The following is a 20361-nucleotide window of genomic DNA, read 5'->3' as shown; positions in this document are numbered from 1 at the left end:
TTTATGTCTTTTTTGAATGAAGATTGTCTCTAAAGAACTATTGCAAAACATTGTATTGCTGTTATTACTCTTATTAGGATTCATTTCATACTATTTTCCATTTGATCATAAGTGGGCGAAGGGATGAAATTTTACTTTATCCTAGCTATGAAGTATTTACATTTGTACTCTCTCCTAGTGTCCACTTCTCTCTTTAAAATATAATATTTTGTGTGGATATACTGTATGTTTGCATCTGTTTGTGTGTGTGTGTGTGTGTGTGTGTGTGTGTGTGTGTGTGTGTGTGTGTGAGTATGCGCCAAGTGTGCATCTGGTAAGCAAAGCTTAGATTCATGTCCTTCAAAGATACAGTAATGTTCTCCTAGAGGTGCATGTTAATCAAACTGTGAGCAAGTTTATTGACAATGCATAGCTTTTTGCATATGAAAACATCATAGCTTCTTTAGGAATCACACAGGTCTTCTGGTGATTTAGCACTGTGGTTTTGCATCTTACTCCAGTTAGAAAGATTGTTTCATTTGTTGGATTTGATTTACACAGATGGAGTTGAGACAGCGTTTGGCTGCTCTCCTCACTCTTTTGACAACATGTAAAACATCGGGGTGTTTTGCATTTTAAGTGCCCATTTTAATTGACATTTTCAAATCATAGTTTTTGTGGTTTGATTTCTCTTAAGTGGTGTCCTTACATATGGCTATTTTAAATGGTTCATCAAGAGCAACTGAAATAAACATAAAGCAAGGTATAGAAAGACAATGATTAAATTATAAAGGGCTTCTTAATCTATCAGTCTTTATTGAATTGTGATGACCTTGTTGCATGTTTGTGTGTTTCTTGTGTAAAAATAAATGTGCCCTCAACAGGAGGGTTTGTTTGACCTTTTGTCACCTTGGCTCCCTTATCTCTCCCCACTCTGTTGCATGTCTCCCACATGGTAACTTCACCATTTCCTGGTCCCCAGGCAGCTGTGTTCTACACCTCGTTATATAGTTATAAATGAGCTTTTCTAGTGCTGTGAGTGCAGCAAAAACAGTTTTTGCTGGCAGTAAATTTCCTTTATAGTTATTTTCCCATCACTGGTTGCTGTATTTTGGTGGTGTGGTGAAGAGCTTGGCGCATACTAAAACAGGCCATTCAAGGGCCTGCAGATCTGCTTCGATGCCACTTTTCCCTCCAGCACTGACCCAGCAACTCACGGGTCAGCTACCTCCGAGTTCTGGTACCTTAACTTCCTGCCCTGCCTCATTTTATTGCTCACCTCTCAGGCCTAATGAGCTAGCAGCAAGAATCTGCTGCATCACTGCAGGAAGCTCTGCTCTCATTACCAAGGCCAGGAGGAGAACAGCTGCAAATATGTTTGTGTGGCATAATTTGACATTACAATCCAACAGGAGTCAGGATCTAAAGTGTGTGTTTATGGTGTTTTGATTAAATTAGCCATTTGAACAAAGGGGAGAAGTGGTAACCACGACACTGTCAGGCTGCTCTGAGATCAGCCAGTTTTGTAATTACATTTCCTGGAATACCATGAATTAATGAATGTCATTGCCTGCAGCAAAATAGACATAAAATAACAAATTACATACTTGGTATTGATCATTTATGAACTTAATTAAACCCAAGTTAACTAGAATAGGAAAAAGTGTATTTATTAAGTTTTTCCTCGATACAAATTTGACACTGGATTTATTAGTTGAGAAAGGAGTTTACTGAATAACACAGTTGTGTTTAGTTCACAGTAACAATCCACTTTAAACCATCATAGTGGGTTTGCAAAATAAAGTACAGACAGTAGTGTTTTTCATTTTTCTTTCATAATAAGAGGACATAAAGGAATTATGTTTTAGTCAACCAATATAATTTTGAAAAGCTGCAAATAGCAAAATATCTACAAAACAACCCTGTATCAAATGTAGTCAATTGATTGTCTTTTGTGTGTCTGTGTAGTATACAGTTATATCAAAGGTAGGAAGAATCTTTTACGCCACACAATAAAATATGAACCACTCCATAGGCATAGTGCCGATGCGATATGAGAAATCCCAGTCTCCATTTCCTTGCAGGTAAATTAAGTGTTAAGTGCTTCAAAATGACTTTTTCCCCCCAATTTCTAAAATCAAATTTGGCATTGAAAACATCCTGACACTTGTGAGGCACACCATATTGTGGCACCATATTCTCAATTGTAAACTTAATGGGAGTGTCTCTCATTATGGTAATGTCTCTGTCTCAATTAATGTCGATTTTTTTATGAACTGACATATCAGTTAAAGGTAAATATTACCCATATAACTTTTAAGTTTGGCTACATCATTTTAAATATGCAAATTACATCAGAGACAAACATTTAGCTTTACAGGCCATAGCACCAAACAAAAGCACATTTATAAAGGGAGCAAAGCAACTACTTGAATATGTAATATTAATTTTGCTCACTGTAAAGGCAGAATACTGTAGCAGGTATGATCCAACCTACAATGTTAATTACACTGCTACATTACGCCCATGGTGATAAATGATCTCAATAAAATACAAAACGTTATAAAAGCAATATCAAGACATGTTACATTCAGTTACAGTAGATTACACTACAACAAGCTTTTTGCATAAAATGTGTGACCTTGTACATCTTGAACATCATCTCAAAATATAAAAGCTTTTCTTCACATTTCACAACAAGTGGATGCAGGCCATGCAACAGATTGCTTGTTATCTACATAAAAAAATATTAAGTAAGATCATGTTTTAAAGTCCCGCGGCCCTGTTTATCGTCAAGTATCATAATCTCTCCTTGGCGCTGTTGAAGTCAGTGGCACCCAGAGAATACAAAAAGACTCAAAGTGGCAGAATTCCGCTTGCTCTCTACAGCAGGGAATTTACTAAAAGGCTGGTAGAAGTTGCAACCTGTTGCCACTTTTTCTCTCTGACAATCATGAGAGCGAATATCTGATGCTCACTTGTGTTGGTACAGGATGCTGCCCTCCCCCCCTCGAGCATTAGTAGATCCCAGTCTATGCTGAGTCTAGGGATTCAGGATGACACTGGTGGCGTCCTCCTTTTCTCTGTACTGGAAAGTAGCATGAGCCTGCTCCAGATCCTCTATCACTGCCAACAGCCGAGCAGCAACACTCTGACCTGGCTTTATTAGCTGTGCATTGCATTCTGCACCATCTATGAGACAGAAAGTGTATGGTGTTATCCTTATTTTACTGACAATTACATCCGTATAACTCATCTTACAATGGCAGAAAATGTATAATTTACAATCAGCAACTAAGTCACCTGGGTGAACATCAGAGTTGATTTGTTCTTTATGGCTGGCCGTCTGATCAGCCCCTGGAATCTCCAAATATTTTTTCCTGCAGTATGAGCCACAAGAATTAATAATATACTCACTGACTATTCTTTAGATCCGCTTGGGCTTTTCACAGAGTTACACTTAAATATTTGATTGTGATGTCAAGAAGCAGCCGTGGCAGCAGCTGTGAAATCCCATGTAACAACATAGACCTCTAGTGTCTAGTAAGTGAACTACGTCTAGACTAGACTGACTATTTTTTTTCCACCAACCTGAGTTTGTCTCTGCCCTGGAGAAGCTGCTTGTATATGGTCTGGGTTTCCACATCGGGATCCAAGGGGTCACTCCAGTCCCCCAGAGTCACAGCAGAGTGAGTTCTACTACACCCTGTAACTGAGAATCGGCCCTATATTGAACAGTGCTGCTCGACATACGAATGTCACTCAGGTAACATGATGGAAGTATCACAGTACATTTTAAGTGTGAATAGCTTCAAATCCTGACACTACCTATAGTTAACCAACATGGAAAGCATCATAAGAACAGTGACTTTTGAGATGAAATGTAATCTAATATACTGTAGCTTTCAGACTAAATGTAATGGTTAGAGAGAATTGCCTTATGATTCTCAGAGCCTGTTCTCCACTTAAGCAACACAAAGATACTAATTACTGGTTTTATTCATGAAACAAACGTCCAGGAGCTCATTTGCTTTTTTCAAAGTAGCTACACTCCAGCGAAAAACGAAGTAAAAAACATAATGTTGTAAAACAAATGCAGGCATGCTGTTAATTCCTGTAGGCTCTTTTGGTTGTCTTTTGTTGGATGTAATTTAACACAAAAAGAGAGATGTATACACTGTATCCTGAGTCATCAAAATTCATGTAGCACAAGAAGTAGTAAAAACAGGATTACCAGCACGGTCTGCCTGAAGGCAACAGGTCCACTTGCCACTACGATGAGCCCCTGGGTGGAAAGAGGGCAGCATGCGCTCATTGTAAATGCTGATTTTCCTGATTGCTGATAACCACTGGTTCAGCTCATTAACATTCTGTTCAGATAAAAAAATAAATACATAAAATTAAAAAAACACCATTCACGATGAAGACATATTAAATTTAGTATTAAATTGTATTAAAATTTTTATTTAGCATTCAATTTAGCATTTTAAGAATTAAATTAAGTATTTTACAGCAAGAAGTGAACAAAATTATGAATCAATTAAATAATTAGAAAAAATTTGTTTTCTTGGTGACTGGCTGTTGTTAGTACCAATGCACCTTGCACTGAATGTACATGATGTGCGTCTGCCCGTCATTGTCCTGGGTGATGATCTGCATTACATTCTGCTGCTGAAAGGCATTTTCATCCACCCTTTCCACGGCACACACACATTGAATAGGGATTGAGGAGCACACCTGCAACAATTCAGCCACAAACCAAACAACCTATTAACACAAAACGGCACTGACAGATTATGTTTTAGTTAAAATACATTTGATCACAGGCAAATAACAGAGTTGTGTCTGAAAGTGAAATATTTTGCACATTAGGGTTGAAGGAACAGTCTGAGATAAAGAGCAAGCAAAGATGTGATCAGAATGGCAGCAAGGGCGACTTTAAAGTGTAAATTAGCCACTTCCAATGGGAGCTTGACTAACTGAGAGTGTAGTGCTTCAACAGGGAGGAAAAGAGCCAGGACATTGTGTGCAATCTAATTTGCAATGTTAGCATGAATATCCTCAGCCTTAAATTAACCCTCGCCTTTATTCCAATCACACAAAGCAGAGACCAGCTCAAAGAGAGAGGTTTGTACTGGGATAGAGAGAGCCTGCTCCTCTCTCTGTCTTACTCTCATTCTCAGTCTCTGGTTGGTCAAAGAAAGGAGATCATTATCACGAGGTTAGGCACCACATAGTAACAACACTAATGATGTTCACACACGAAGATCAACAAAAATACACAGTACAAAGTAAATTGAGAACATCTAAGACATTCCTCTTTTTGTAAACAGTGACTAATTCACCATTAATTCACCTTTTAATGGATGAGTCACATTCATGACTTCAATTTGACATTCAATTTGATTAGATTTTTAATTTGTATACTCCTTGTAAGAGTATACAATGTTTTGTAATGTTTTAATCAAAACATTACAAAAGTAGACTGATTAAAGAGCACTACCTAGCTACCTAGCCAGATGATCAAAACAAAACATTGGAAAACATAAAACTATACCTTGCTGGTTCAGTACCAACCTGCCAATCAGGAGTCTTAGCATAGGACAACGTCTCACTAGTCAAGCGGAAGTAGCGTTTCTTAAAGGCAAAGCGGGATAGCAGTTGGGGTCCCTCTGTCTTGTATTTCAGGAGGTAACCCTCTTTAACAGTGACTGAGGGCATGAAAACAGCCCTCTGAGGCATCTCAGACACTGCATGGAGAAGGGAAACTGAATTGGTAGTGTACATGTTCATTCATATAGACACAAGGTGGTGCTGTGACAATAAGCAACCAGAATATATTCAATTGTTCAACTAAAGTGCATATCTTTACTGCACGACTTTCAGCACTTTGGTGTTGTTGGTGCATCGACCTCCTTCCATTACCACATAAAGGACAGCTTTCAAAGAGGCATAACAAGCATCCACCTCTGTCCAACAAATCCCCCTGAAGAGCATTAAATGTCAAACTGGCCTTTAAGAGAAAAGAGTGGGTGTGATGCGCAGAAGGAGGCTGAAACATGATATGTCAGTGGGGGAAGATGTTTCACAACAGCAGCCTTACTGAAACATGATGGTAAGAAAGCAGCCAAGTCATGTCAGATAACCAGTGTGGCATTAATAATAACCTGAAGCTTCTCACTCCAGCTCCCTGCCAGCCCTTTAACCATATCATCTCTTTAATAAGCTTCCAGCTACTTATGAATATTTCACCATGAAGCCACTACATTGCTTCGCTTAATCTTGATATCAGCTGAGAGCTGCTAACAGCTGGCCTTTGGCTGATTATATCAACAGCATGACCTCTGAACTTTGTTTTCATTACAAATTTATTAGTGCAATGAGTCTTACCAATATCATGGTCAATGTCGATCAACTTGTCAAGGAAGTCTTTGACTGACGCTACGCTACGGAGGATGATGGGATGAAGAGGCGCCATCCACTGCTCCTTTCCATGACCTAGTTGAAGGCCCAAGTTCCCAACACTTTGTAATGCCTGGTCAGCATAAAGAGATAATGTCCACTTAACACTCACATATTTAGCACATCATCTCCAATTAATAACACAACTAGGTGTGAGTGACTGCATATGTCAAAGTTGGAGATCAAAAGGGTCTCTGAGGCCAAGCATGCTGTGAAGCCCTTTGTCCGGCCCACACCTGGCCTAGGGCGAGGAGGAAGTCCCTCTCTGATGCTTGGCTTTGAACTGTAGGTTGGTCACAGCACACACAGAGGTAAAAATAGCCTGTTGCCTTTCTCTGTGGAGGACCCATGGCAACAGCACTTCAGCACCATGGACAGCAACAGTATAAGAAACTCACAGAAGAGGAAGGAGGTTTAACTTTTCTCCTAACATGTGATTCCTATTTTTAATGATATACAGGGTGTTTTGTTTATTTTTTGCTTTGTTTTGTTTTAGTTGGATTGCCAAGCTTTCAGTCATAATCCACAATATGGCTTTGTTGTAGTCACAATGAAGTGCTGAAACTGTTGTGTCTTTATTTTCCAATTTATCTACAAAGTATTTTTACTTAAAGTTGTTTGAGGATGTTTGAGCAGGGCATATTGTGAGAAGGTATTCTTGAAGGATTTACACCCTAACAATGCTACTGAAAACTTTTTATGTTGTGTATCGTCTTGAGTTGCAATAAATCTTCTTCTTCCTGCACACAAAGTATAAGAATTGTAATTTGTATCCCTGCTTTGTATGCATTTCTTTAACGCCTGCAAGCTTAAATTCTTCACTGTTGGCAGACAGAATGCAACCACCTCTTTCGTGTTGTTTTTTCTGCACGTAAGTGTGATGTCTGGACATGAATAAATTAATCACTGCAGTATCTGTGTGTATTCTGTGTTGTGAAATGTACCTTGGCCAGTAGTAACAGTGTTCTACTTGTGCGTGTGTCAGCGTGCTGGTCCCTCAGCTGGAACAATTTAGGTGTGAGGATTGCTGGAGCAAAAAACCTTAGGAAGAAGAATCCACTGATAGCCAAATACTTCACATCCTGTGACAAGACATTATTTTGACAGGAAAAAAAATGTTTCAGAATAAAAGCTGTATTTTAAACATAAAGATAAACTGGAATATAGAAAATAAAAAAATATACAAGATCTACAAATAAAGCTGAAAACACTTGCAAAGGTGTTTCCACCTTTTTTTTCTCAGTGTGTTCTGCTCCACACTGACCTCATTCTCAGGTTCAGAAAATTGTTCCTCTACTCTCTTGTGCAGCTGTTTGAAGGCCACTCTCATCACAGGAGGACACTGATCAACTGAGCCCACGATTGATTCAATAATGCTGGTTAGGTAGCTCTGTAGCATCTCCACACTGCTGTCCCGCACCTCTGCCTCTGACATGGCACCTTTAAATGAAATTCGCCTTCAAGAGAAAATAAGATATTTTAAGTTGAAATGAAGGTTTAACTCCCGAGTTCTGTATGGGATCTATACATTAAATCCCACAGCAGGTGATAATCGATCCGAATCACTCAGATGTCTCGAGTCTCATTTACATTAAGTAGTGTTACAGGTGATATGAGCTGCCCCCAGAGGGAGCCTTTCTCATTTTCTCTCATGAAAATACACTCTTAAATCAAAGCACCAGTTATTTTATATATACTGTATATTTAGTCATTCTTTATTAACCATATATCAAATATTCTGACAATTACACATGAAAGTAAAAATCTCTGTTACTGTTGTTATCTCCTGGACATATGGACACAGATAGTGACTGAACTGTAGATGTGTATAGACAATAAATAAACTGATGGCAGGCAGATTTACTGCAAATGTACTAAGTGTAAGATCCTGGATCTCCCTCTATGAAATTAGAGAAAGAGATCTCAGGGGGTGCACGGCAGTTGCCAAGCAACAGCCTTCCCCCTTCTTACATTTTTTTTTTTCCCATTTTCTCACATTTTCATTTTATTGAGCCATGACGTGTAAATGAAGTGGGCAGTCTCCCATGGCAGCTTTTACATTTGACCATTTTAACACAAATGAAGAAATGACACACATGAACCTAAAATTGTACATCCACACTTGGGTTTTGCAAGAACATGTGAAACAGATCTTGACTATTATTAGGTCACAATATGATCATGTTGTTGTGTTTTAGGCCCATTTTACCTTGTGCGGTTCAGATCAATCTTACATGGGTCCAGCTCAATGTATTTCTTCTCATCAAAGATACGGTTAATGATGGGCTTGAGGACGTCATGCAGATAAAGCATGCCAACTGCCTAACAGGAAAACAATACCAAATGTTGAGATGGCATTTGCATCTATGTCACAGGATTTTTAAGTGTAAATCTACACAGATAAAAGAGTAGGCAAGATACAGTATAAAGCAGCAGAGAACAGCATTACATAATTAATTCAATGTACATTTAATAGAGATTTGAGATGTTTTTAAGAAAAAAATGAATAGACCAAGATTGAGAGAAAAATCTTGCTTTCATTCACTGTAGAGACAGAAAAATCTATTACTGGTAAAATAAAACAATGAATATGCTGACGCACCTTCATGAATTGTTCCATAGCCTTGGAGGCAAGTGAGTTGGAGCGAAATAAAGTGTTTGGATCAGCTGTAAGAGAAAAAGAAAAATAAGGTTTCCAGTAAATAATAACATATTTTAACTGAACACACATCATATAATACAGCATTATATGATACATATTGAATCCTAACATTTATGCAACAGCATGGATTTTAAACAATCATACACATGATCAACTAAGAGAAAAACAAGGAAAGTGTGTTTTCTACATATATCACAAAGGACTTTCTCTTCAAACAATCTTCAGATCAAAAAACAGGGCTGAAAATTAACCACAATGCACAATGTCCCTGGTTTGGCCTTTGTTGCATGTCATTCCCCTTATATGTCCGTCCTCACTTTGGGTCTTCTCTCCTTTGATTTCTAGCTAATAAGTTTATATAATGTCCAAAAATGCATCTATAAAACATGTATATCTTAGGATAGAAACAGAAACTACATCACTTTATTAATGGATCCAACTGAATGTAAGGAAGCAAATCTTAAACTTCACAGAGACCCCCAGGAGGCATATGGCACATGATTATGCTTGATGAACATCACTGAGATTGATACAATGCCTCATTTAATTCATTGGAAGCCGAACTTTCTCCTCTCAGTTCAGACCATTGCTCTGGTAGATGGGGTACACTTTACATTTTATATGCCCCTGCTTTTTTACTCTTCTTTTTCATATATATTTATCAGTGAGAAATTACTCTGCTTCAGAAACGCAGACCGCACAGTCGTAACTAAGGGCAGGTTGACCTCGAGTTCCTACAAGATGATGATCCTAAAATATCCATGGTGACAGGAAAGGGTTGCCAGCTAAAATATTTTGGTGATAAATGAGAAAGGCTGGGGTTTCATTGCAGCCCAGTTGGTGTACACTACATTTTCCTTCCCTTGCCCCTGTACCCAACTTTAATATGTGGCTGCTCACGGCATCTATTCTTGATCAAGCAGTTACCATTTGGATCATGTGGAGTTGCTATGGAAACTTAGGCACTATGCTTATTATCTCAAACTACACCAACAGAACCCAAAGACCAGTGCACAACTCTGTGAATTATCATGGGGATGTGGTGCGGAGGCAAAAACATGACTAATCCAGACTACAGAGAAGCAATGAAAAGACTGTTGGATGAGTAAATAATTGGCAACGGGGTAGTAAATATAGTGCTGGTAGGTTTTTACGGCCCACACACAGTCAGATCAGAGTTTAATAGAAGCAGCCCTCAGAGGGTATCTAGAGAGTAGAGCAATAACATCAAACTGGCATGTACGCAACTCTGACTAATAAAAATAATGACTAATTAAGATATACTTAGGTCTCATACATAAACACTGTGTATTGCAGAAGATTTTCAAACCTAACATATCTAGGCACCAATGATACAATGGACAAGTAAGTAATAAGTGTTATTTTAAGTATTTTTTCAATGAAAAAATGGAAATAAAATGTTAGACAACATAAACACTTAGTAATTTAAATGCAGACTGTTAAACACATCATTGTTGACACATGAAATTATGATTAGGCCTTCTAAACTACAAGCTACAGTACATAATAAAATCTGCATATCTTAGTTTACTAAAGATGTTAAAATGTTATTTTAACATCTTGAAATGTTATTTCCTTAATCTTACTTGTGTGGTTGACTTCGCGTGTGTTAAGATAATCCAGGAAAGGCACCACCAGACCCTGGCCCAGGTAAATCTTCACCAGGGTCATTGCCACATCCTGTCGACTCTCAACTGTGGTCACCTCCTCCAGCATGGTCAGAGCACTGCTGTCCTCCACCTGATATAGGAGATAAGGACTTGTGTCATTGTGAAAGAATTTCACTCAGAGAAAAAGTAAGATATACAAACACCAGTCAATTGACAGAACATTAGTTATCATACTCATGAGCACATTCATATCCAAACTAAGGTGGACTTGCTAACCTCTGTAGGGGAGATGACTGACTCAACCAGAATGTCAATAAGTGGCTGATAGTACACAGACGGCAGAATCCGATCCTCTACTAAACGCACCTTCAGACGCAATGCCCCCAACTTTCCACTGGAAACAAAGGAAAGTACCAGAGAACCTTTTAAGCCCACCTTGATTGTACTGTACACTGAGGAAAGCCTCTATTAAAATATGCTGAAAAACAAGGACAGGTGTCTTTGACAGTAACCAGGGCATTTTTGTACAAACAATTATCTTATATTGTTACAGGACTGTTGTGCATCTTCATGTTTTGTGTAGGAGACTGTTTGAAAAATGTCCTAAAAAACAAAAACTCTTACTAACTCTTACTTAGCAAGACACAAACCTCAATAAGACTGCTTTAACTGTGTGAGATTTACTTTCACTGGGTTGACACTTTTTCTTTTGCAGTTTGCTCAAACTTCTTTGTTCTAAAATTATCTCCAGGAACAGATGCTGTCAGAGACTTGACTATATATCTGACAGTATTCATCTAAGTGGATGAAAAAGCGAATAGAGGGGAGCATATATGGCTTGGGAGTGCTTTCTAAGAAAGTGATTGCTACTCAGTTTCAGTTTTCAGGTTACCAAATGAAAAATACTTACAAACACACAGCGTGACCACATTGTACAAACAAGTACACTGATAATTCTCACCCAGCATCAACCTCATTGTTTCTCAAGGGTAACAAACGAAACCAGCCTTGTAACAGTGGTGTCTTGTGCAAACAAGCAAAAGGTATTTCCACCTGTACAAAGAATGTGCAAACAAGAAAAAGAATGAATGAATAATAATTAATTATGTAGGAATTCTAAGGTGGGAAAACCTTCTATTTTAAAGCAATTATGCTTTGTGTTTTTGTATTCTCACCTTCCCCAGAAAGTCATTTTTGCCCACCATGTCCCAGTCCCAGACTTCCAAGATGACAGTTCCCTCCTCACTCAGCTCCTCTGGGTCCAACTCCAGCTCCAGGGTTTCTCCCCAGTGAGGGAAACGAGTCTTCTTGATAATCTATGTTCAAAAATACAGGGTTTTAGGAATTCCTCAACCGGTTCTTCTCATCTAAATTCCCTCATTTGTAGGGTATGACTAAATAAAATCACAGACTTTCAGAATATCAATCAACTATACAATACAGTGGAGGAACATGTACTTTGGTATATACTGTACATGCTCAGACATGGAGCTTACCGATGTCTCTGCACTGTGGTTGTTGAAAATAACTCTCGCAAATGGATCCGAGGTACCAGAGATGTCTCTGGGAGCCAAGTCTCTGTGGGTATCACGAGACCAAAAGACAACACAACTGATCATGACAATAAAATGCTAAGCAAACTCCCAATGCCTTGTGGACAAATTAAATTAATCAGTGAGGTCCTGTGGGGGAAAACTGGCAAGTCACTATTTCCCAATTGACCTTATTCTTTCAAACTTAATTCACATTCATCAAAGTAGTGTCAAGCTCTGATTGACATGCCCATTAGTCCCCTTCCTGAGAGGGAAGGAGTGTAGTCTGAGACACACAGATGGGGTAGTGAGTGGTGTGGGAGTAGCAGTATGACTCATGAGGGGAGTGTGGAGGCCTGCAGGGTGATGGTGATACATTTTCGGCTCAGAAATATTTACGATAGTGTCATAAAGAGAACACTGATTATCTTAGAAATACACAATAGTATGATAGTTTCATCCCTTGGAACTACTGTACATTTACACATGCTTTTAGAGTCTACTTACCCTTCTGATTACAAGCCTGCACTTTTAATGTTTCGGCCATCATCGTGCATTGTTATCTCTAGATTAGCTACTCACAGTTCCTGAGCTGTGGCAGTATCTACAGTTATGTGAGTCCACAGTAATGTTACCTGGCTTCAGTGACTTGACATCGCAGACTGATCTTTTCTGTATCTTTCAGTAACTCCAGGCTCAGGTAGATCTCTCCCTGGACTTCTTCATCAGGGTCAACCCTTGTCAGGTTCAGCCAACAATCTAGCCCTGATTATAGAGCACAGAGATTTTATCAATCAACACAACACTGATATGAACATGGATATCACTTAACAATAAATAGAACTAAAAAGAGATTAACAAGAAATCTTGAAGATATCCTGTGGCAGGATAATTTAGGGCTTTACAAAATGAGTTGATTATGAAACCACCCATTAATTGTTTTAAATTATTTTCAAGCAAAATATGCCAAATATTCAAACGGAATATTTTTTGGAGTGTGGATGGCAGCAAAACAAGCAGATTGATAACACCATCTTCAATTTTAGAAAGTTGTTATGGCCTATTTATTAACTATTTACTGGCATTTTATGGTCATCATTTGATTGAAAATATAAATTTGAGTAAGTACACATTTAAAAAATGCAAGGTTTGTGGAAAGACTATATGTTATAACATAGAAAACAGGATGAAGGTACATAGTTCTTTCTAGTCTAAATGTTTAGTTTAATTTATAGTATAGATGTTTAAAATTCAAAGTGTTTTACTCTGTTTTTCCAGAATTATGATATTTGAGCAATGGTACAATACCAAGGCCAGACTGGGAGAAGAAATCTGCAAAAGTGGGAGAAGATTTTTGCGAAAATGTAATTGACTCAGTACCACCGTGTAGTGATGATTCACAGGAGTGAAGCCGCGCCAGGTGGCTTTCAAGAGGGAATCAATATGCAGGAAACATACGCTGACAAACACTTTAAGCAATTTCATAAAATGAAATCATCACACTATACCATATTTTAAATACCCCGTGTCTGGCCAAGACAGCATAGAAAGTGCTGTGAAAGTGAGTATATGATGCTGAAGTAAACACTGTGACTAATTTCTTAAATGTGAAACTCTCTGTAAGAAAGACCAACAGACATCCATATAAATGTAAGCAGAATAATAAATGTGAGAAAATACATTGGGAAAAATTCCCAGAGTCTGTATCTAAAAAAGGCATCTCTACTCAATCACTTAGACCTTTGACTCAGTACTGAAAATCCATGTATGTCCAACCTCTGATCTCTAGTCATGCACCCATCTTGTTGCAGACTGATACAGATTTGCTCAGTCTTACCTTTCGCTTGGGATCCAATGGCGTCTTTGCTGAGAGCAATCTTTCCAATAACATCATCATGGCTGTAGAAAAAGGAAATTGGAAATATTATCAATGTTGTTTGATGCTAGAATGACATTTGAAGACAGATAACTGGTGAACCAGAGTATTGGTGGTCATGAGAATAAGTACAAAAGAAAAACAACCAAAGCCCAAAACATTCCCAAAACATTTACACTGTACATAAGGTCAAATACATAAATCCATTAGCCAAGTTATAAAGCACATTTAATCGACTATCAAGCTCTGTCAGTAAAATGTAATGGCTGAGTATGGACTTTTTCTAAAGGGGCTTTGGATGATTGCCTTACCCAATGGTGTCCTCATCCATAACATGAAAGGAGAGTGAATGGAAACCCATTGGGAGGTGTAGTGTGTACTCTTCACCCCAGAAAGGATTAAGGTTCTTCCATACTGTGGCAGTCCTGAAATTACATGTTTATCATGCTTGCTGACCAGACCTCACAGAGAATCATATCACATATCATGTCATCTCATATCATGAAAGCAGCACTTGAAACCACCACAGTATTGACAGGAGTTAGTTATCATTGTAACTGGTGGCAACTTCTTAACATACAGTGTGGTGAAAAGACATTGTTTTTGGAGATCATATTGACAGAAATGATGAAATATCCCTGCTCTACAGCAAGTCAAAGTGTCCAGGTGAAAAACACTCCCTATGTAAGATCTGACAAGCTAGGATTATCAAGGATTTTGTTAAAGCTAATACAGAGAAATCGATGTCTTAAGAGGACAGCCAGAGCTGTATGTCAGTACTTTTTGATGCCAATTGAAAATGTAGCATTAAACTGTTAAAAATACTTTAAATGCATATTGAAATTAGTAGTTGTGTTTATTATGATCTGTAGTTAAAGGTTTTTCAGATTTGCAAAATTTTTGTTATTCATGTTTTTCTGTGACTGGTGTGTTTAGAAAACATCTATGACTTTTATAGAAAACAAGTTTACAATCCTTGAAGTTGAGTATCAAAAGGTTATATTGTTGCATTAATACTCACCTCTATTTTCAATAGGAGAAATTGAATTCAACCAATAGATAAACTAGGGAATTTTATTACTCTGTTTTGTTTTGTTTTTGTGTGTGTGTGTGTGTTCCTCTAACTATACCCATTATTTCCAACAACAATCTAGCAGCCACATCATCCATGAACATCACATTCGACAAGTCAGCTGGCCAACACTACAAGTACACGATAATTAGTGTGAGTGACTGCAGTGAATCATTGTGCCATTTTCCCTTAACACGTCAGATGGAAGAAAAGCCTCTGAATTCATCCCATGCTCTTGTTAAAGCCCACAATAAACTTGTTTTCTAACGGAAGCTGCGTTGCTGTCAAAATGCACCAGATATAAATAATATAGTCTTTGAATATTACAGCTACTCTCATAACTAAGCATCTTTAATGGGGACACTTTGGTTGAAGTCGTCTGTATTTTTAACCCTCATATCTAACATCTGAAATAGTGATATTTGCTTGCAGCATTCTTCCTGCTTACACTAGGAGCTCCCTGCAATAATAGATGCACCTTCTCCATGGTTACCTGCGGGTGTTTTAAAGGCCAGACCAGTATCAGGTTCTCTGTGTTGGAGGGGCCACACTACGGGCACCGCCTCCCTGATCAGTTCACCTTGGTTTAAATGTGCACAGTAGTAGGTATAGCAGAAAAATAAAATCAGAACTTTAATGAGGGATATATTCAAATCTGAGTAGTATTTATGCAACAGATATCCTTCAGCTGCACCTCTAAATAAAACAAGACACTTTCTATGAGCAGCTCAATGCAGATCTTCCTTTGGATTTAAAGAACTCACCTGGCCACAACTTCGTTGTCAACTTTTACTATGCAGTAAGGGTCACTGGTTCCAGAGCTGAGGATGAAAATAAATGAAACAGGCAATGTGTCAAATGTGCTCACCTTCACTTGTTTGGACTTCAATATGCATAGATCTGACCTCACCTTTAATGAGCTCAAGTTAAATAACAGACGCGACAGAAATTGGCGTTTTAAATTTGTCCTGAAGTTTTTTTTTTCCTCGTCTAATGAACCTTATAAGTAGCTAATAAACAATGCTGAGACTGCAGCTACATCATATCCCTTTGAGCTAAGACTTGAGCACGGAGACACATGCCATTCAGAGAATACTTACACGTCCTTGGCCGGGAGGTTCCTTCCCTCGACAATACGAAAATAAAGAGATGTATTTTTGGCCATTTTCAGTCGAGTAAGCTATTAATCCAGTTTCTGCTATATTCCCATACGCGCTGTTAAAAAAATAATGCTCTCTCTCCCTTCGCAAGTGAGTTTTCTTCATTTGATGGCACCTTCAGCGCGTGACAACGCGCAGCCCACCAGAAGCGCGCGACACAGGCGCGCATCCAGGGCAGCCAGTTGACCAGTTTAAATAATGTGGGCCACAGAGAGAAACAGAACTGAGCTCAGGCCTTTTTTAGACTTATTCCACCATTAGCCTTTCAGAAATTAGAATTATAGGATACATTTTATTCATAACACTGGAAATTATTTAATATCGGTGGTTCACAACCTGTGTGTAAATACGTTATACAAGTGCAGTAAACGTGTAGTTTTCATACACGAAAAAACGCCTGTCTGGACGAGGAGCGTATCTTCTTTGATATAGTGCGCCACTGTGCGAAAATATTAAGCTACTGCACGCTGTATTTCAATCAGGCATCTTCACAGCCAGAAACTTGGGGTCCTCGTTGAAGTGCATGGAAGCTATTCGGTTGAAAACATTCAGTTCCCTCCTGATAAATTATTTGTCTAATTCCAAGTTTGTTTATCTCAGTTTTCGTAATTTCGCCCGACCTTGTGCAGTTAGCTATGTGAATGTGTTGGCCAGCGTTTTGTTGCTGTAACGTTACTCATTTCCCCAGTTGAGATGGATGGTTATTCCGGAGTGATTGGCGGTGATCCCACAAAACAGCAAGAAAGACATTACTACCTGTTATCTGAACTGCAGACTTTAGTCAAAGATTTACCAAGGTAATATCACTTCACCTTAAGGCAAGAAAATTCAGAGAACTGCCTAGTAAATGTCTCAAATTAAGTTGTAGGGTCAATTTATAACAGTAAATGGGTGGTTATGTTTATTTTGGTTTTTCTCCATGATTAGCTCCTTCCAGCAACGCCTGTCCTACAACATGCTGAGTGACCTGGCTCTAGCACTCATAGATGGGACAGTCTATGAGATTGTACAGGGGCTCCTGGATATTCAGCATCTGACAGAGAAGAATCTGTACAACCAGAGGCAAAAGCTGCACTGTGAACACCAAGGTCGGTGCTCTGCTCATAGGAAACATGCAGGGACTAACCGGGCCAGTTCCAAGAACAAAGCTGATTTCTGTTACCTTGATAATTGTCTCTCAAAACTCAAGCCCTGCACTTGCAAGGAAAATTTTGGAAACACGTACACACTTTTCTACACTCAAATGTTTGTAGAAAGATCACAAAACACAAAAATTTACTAATGTTTCAGCATATATGAGCAAAGAATAATATTCAAATTAAATTTCCAAGTTAAAGTTTACTTTCAGCTAAAAGTCCCTGACAAATCTGTGGCATTCTAATGATCAATTTTTCCAGAAATTCAAGTGTGGATGCTTAAAGCACATTGAAAATGACAGATCACTCTAATTATAGAGAAAGAGCCAAATATAAGTTTATGTTATTGGTTTAATGGACATTAACTTATTTTGATATTTTAAAACCTGTAAGGAAAACAAATGCTACATTTAAGAGCATCCACACTTGAATTTCTACAAACATTTGATTAAATAAAATTAATAAAGGATATTTAAAAAAATGCATAAGTGCATAGGTGTTTCCAAACCTTTTCTTGCCAGTATATATCTATTACCAAATGTGCTTCTTGGAACAGGCTTTTAGTTTGAGGTTGCATTTTCAAGTGTTAATGTTATTAAGCTTGACTGAATATTTCCCTAATGTGCAGCACTTAAACAAGATCTTGCAAGAAAACACAAAGATGCTCTGCAGTCATGCAAGTCTCACAACCTTGCACTCCTCAAATCAAACCAACAAGCAGAACTAGAGGTAAGGCATTAAATTAATACCTGGGATCACTAAAACAGCGAGGTTATTGTTTTTTTTGTTTTTTGTTTTTGGTTTATCGAATGTTTTGATACCAGGCTCTGGAAATTCGGGTACGAGAAGAACAAAGAATGATGGATAAGAAGATTGTCGTTGAAATGGATCAAAAAGTGATAGACCAGCAGAACACCCTAGAGAAGGCTGGAGTCCCTGGGTTTTATATCACTACTAATCCTCAGGTACAAGTCTACACATGTCAACTTGCTGTAGTTAAAATGCACGCTGTAGAAACTATGCACAGACAAAAGTCCAGCAGATGGAGATGCTTGTCCTCACTTATAACCCCCCTGTGTGTTTCAGGAGCTCACAATGCAGATGAACCTACTTGAACTGATCCTTAAGCTTCAACAGAAGGAGTCACAATCTGGAATACAATGATAAAAGATGACCAAGAGACTTATTGTGCCACAAAAATACTTTAAAAAGATGCTATGCCAACACATGGTTTATGCTCTCGTCCTAGTAACAGAAATTTCCAATGCATGTGTTCATCAACATGCAACATTGCTATCTCTAAGAAGAAACAAGGTCAGAAAAAGGTTGAACACTTGTTGTTCTTAGTGTAAGTACCATCTCTATCCTAAACAAGCAGGGGACTTGTGCTTCTCAAGTGTTCAAGTAAGATATTTGAAGCCCAGGAGAAAAGCAGTAGCAGGCTGTTACAAGCTCATAGCGCTTAAATGCCATGTTACATGTAAAATAGGAAGGTATTTTTGTGAAATTCATTTGAGGACACAAAGAACACAAACAATGTTGGTTGTAACTGGAATTCCTGTGATCAGCCTGCAATGAGATTATCTCATCATAAGTGCCACATGATGCCCTTTGAGCAGCAAGCAATATTTTAAGTGGAAGAAGAGGTTTATTGTCACAAACTCACAGCTGCGGCAGTGTACTGACGTCAAAATGATAGCTTAAATCTATAACTTTCCACATGTTATTGCTTTCTGCATCAATAAAGGTTGCTTTGGTATGTTGTGTATAAGTAGGAACAAAGCAGGAAATGTTAGTTTCAATGTAAATTATATATTCTGAACATACAGTATTGAAATGTCTATACGTTTCTGACACTTTTTTCCTTCCATTTTTTGGCACTTTTGCTATTTTATTGTGTATTTTTTTAACTGTTCAGTTTGTTTTGCTTATGTTGCTAATAATAGTGCAAATTTTCCCTTTACAGTGATATTTTTAATGTCCGTGTTCATGTTCACTTTCTGACATGAATAATAATTTAAACAATGAACAAAAAACTAATATAGAAAATAGCATTGCATTATAGTACTGTGAATTGATTTTCTGTGACTTTTTTTTAGAAACTTTTTTTTATTCTCTAAATGGTTTCATGTTTTGTGTATAATTTTGAGTTGGCTAATGTTTAGACTGATTTTTTTTTTCAGTGCAGTCCTTTGTAGGGTCCCCCGCCCCCCCAGGACACTGGCACTGGTACTGCTTATCACTCCATGTAAAGTCAGTTGTAATTTGCACCTATTTATGGGCAGCTTGGCTGGATATGGAATATGAACTCATTTGGCAGCTGAACAGAACTTGTTCCCATACAGTATTATTTGTGTCCTTATTTGTAAGACATTGCTGTAGCAATTTAAGTGGTTTCTTTGACTAAATTTGGTTAATACTTGAAATTAGCAGTGTGTTTTTTTTTTCAGATGCTCAAATATAGGCCTATTATGGTCTTAAAAAAACTAATACAAATTACACTGTGTTTGTCCCACACAGTCTACATTCCCTAATATCTATCTCCTTAAGATATACTGCATCTATATATAAGTAGACCAAAGCACTACTGCTAGGCCTCCCATATTAAATACAACCACTCTTGCTACAGACCAAATGCAAGATGTTTGGGATTACCTACTCATCTGACAGCATCTATTGTGTCCACATTGCCTGTGACATCCTTGGTGGCATCTTGTGAGTGCCTTCATACCTCTTTATGGACATTTTGTATTATATATTATTTTACTGTGTACAATTAGTCATTTAGCACACGCTTGAATCTTAAGACTTACAAGCAAGTAGCAGATTTTAGGGATAACTATGGAGTTCA

The 20361-nt window shown here is 38.0% G+C and overlaps 2 protein-coding genes across 3 annotated transcripts; one reads left to right on the top strand and one right to left on the bottom strand.

Moving 5' to 3' along the window:
• Positions 1 to 1685: 1685 nt before the first annotated feature.
• LOC137136160 (rasGAP-activating-like protein 1) lies at positions 1686 to 16703 on the bottom strand. 2 transcript variants are annotated; one of them, XM_067521291.1, is made up of 21 exons: positions 16315 to 16703; positions 15979 to 16035; positions 14454 to 14567; positions 14104 to 14165; positions 12902 to 13031; positions 12231 to 12312; positions 11910 to 12050; positions 11696 to 11787; positions 11011 to 11128; positions 10711 to 10864; positions 9044 to 9108; positions 8651 to 8763; positions 7706 to 7898; positions 7386 to 7523; positions 6370 to 6514; positions 5557 to 5729; positions 4579 to 4716; positions 4214 to 4349; positions 3571 to 3691; positions 3283 to 3359; positions 1686 to 3171 (listed from the first exon to the last, which is right to left on the bottom strand). In XM_067521291.1, exons 1-21 carry the CDS (start codon positions 16377 to 16379, stop codon positions 3023 to 3025), a joined length of 2463 nt encoding a protein of 820 aa, XP_067377392.1. In that variant the 5' UTR covers positions 16380 to 16703; the 3' UTR covers positions 1686 to 3022. The 2 variants fall into 2 exon arrangements, with proteins under 2 accessions (XP_067377392.1, XP_067377393.1); XM_067521292.1 differs by lacking the exons at positions 5557 to 5729; positions 6370 to 6514.
• A 183-nt stretch (positions 16704 to 16886) lies between these two features.
• Positions 16887 to 19936, top strand: dgcr6 (DiGeorge syndrome critical region gene 6). The gene is made up of 5 exons (XM_067521303.1): positions 16887 to 17171; positions 17302 to 17462; positions 18139 to 18239; positions 18335 to 18475; positions 18597 to 19936. The coding sequence occupies exons 1-5, from the start codon at positions 17068 to 17070 to the stop codon at positions 18672 to 18674; spliced, it is 585 nt and encodes a 194-aa protein (XP_067377404.1). The 5' UTR covers positions 16887 to 17067; the 3' UTR covers positions 18675 to 19936.
• The last annotated feature ends 425 nt before the right edge of the window (positions 19937 to 20361 follow it).

The sequence above is a fragment of the Channa argus genome, chromosome 11, assembly GCF_033026475.1.
Source record: "Channa argus isolate prfri chromosome 11, Channa argus male v1.0, whole genome shotgun sequence".
NCBI classification, from domain to species: Eukaryota; Metazoa; Chordata; class Actinopteri; order Anabantiformes; family Channidae; genus Channa; species Channa argus.
The sequence above is the reverse complement of the archived record's forward strand: the minus strand, read 5'-3'. Positions and strand labels throughout refer to the sequence as shown.

Bases quoted from the DNA above. Each gene is read 5' to 3' on its own strand.
- LOC137136160 (XM_067521291.1), bottom strand. From the start codon at position 16,379: ATGGCCAAAAATACATCTCTTTATTTTCGTATTGTCGAGGGAAGGAAC. The intron at 14,166-14,453 runs GTAAGGCAATCA...CTTTTTCTACAG, and splicing joins ATGGATGAGGACACCATTGG to CCATGATGATGTTATTGGAA. The intron at 10,865-11,010 runs GTTAGCAAGTCC...CTCCTATATCAG, and splicing joins CAGTCATCTCCCCTACAGAG to GTGGAGGACAGCAGTGCTCT.
- dgcr6 (XM_067521303.1), top strand. From the start codon at position 17,068: ATGGATGGTTATTCCGGAGTGATTGGCGGTGATCCCACAAAACAGCAA. The intron at 17,172-17,301 runs GTAATATCACTT...CTCCATGATTAG, and splicing joins TTAGTCAAAGATTTACCAAG to CTCCTTCCAGCAACGCCTGT. The intron at 18,476-18,596 runs GTACAAGTCTAC...TGTGTGTTTCAG, and splicing joins ATATCACTACTAATCCTCAG to GAGCTCACAATGCAGATGAA.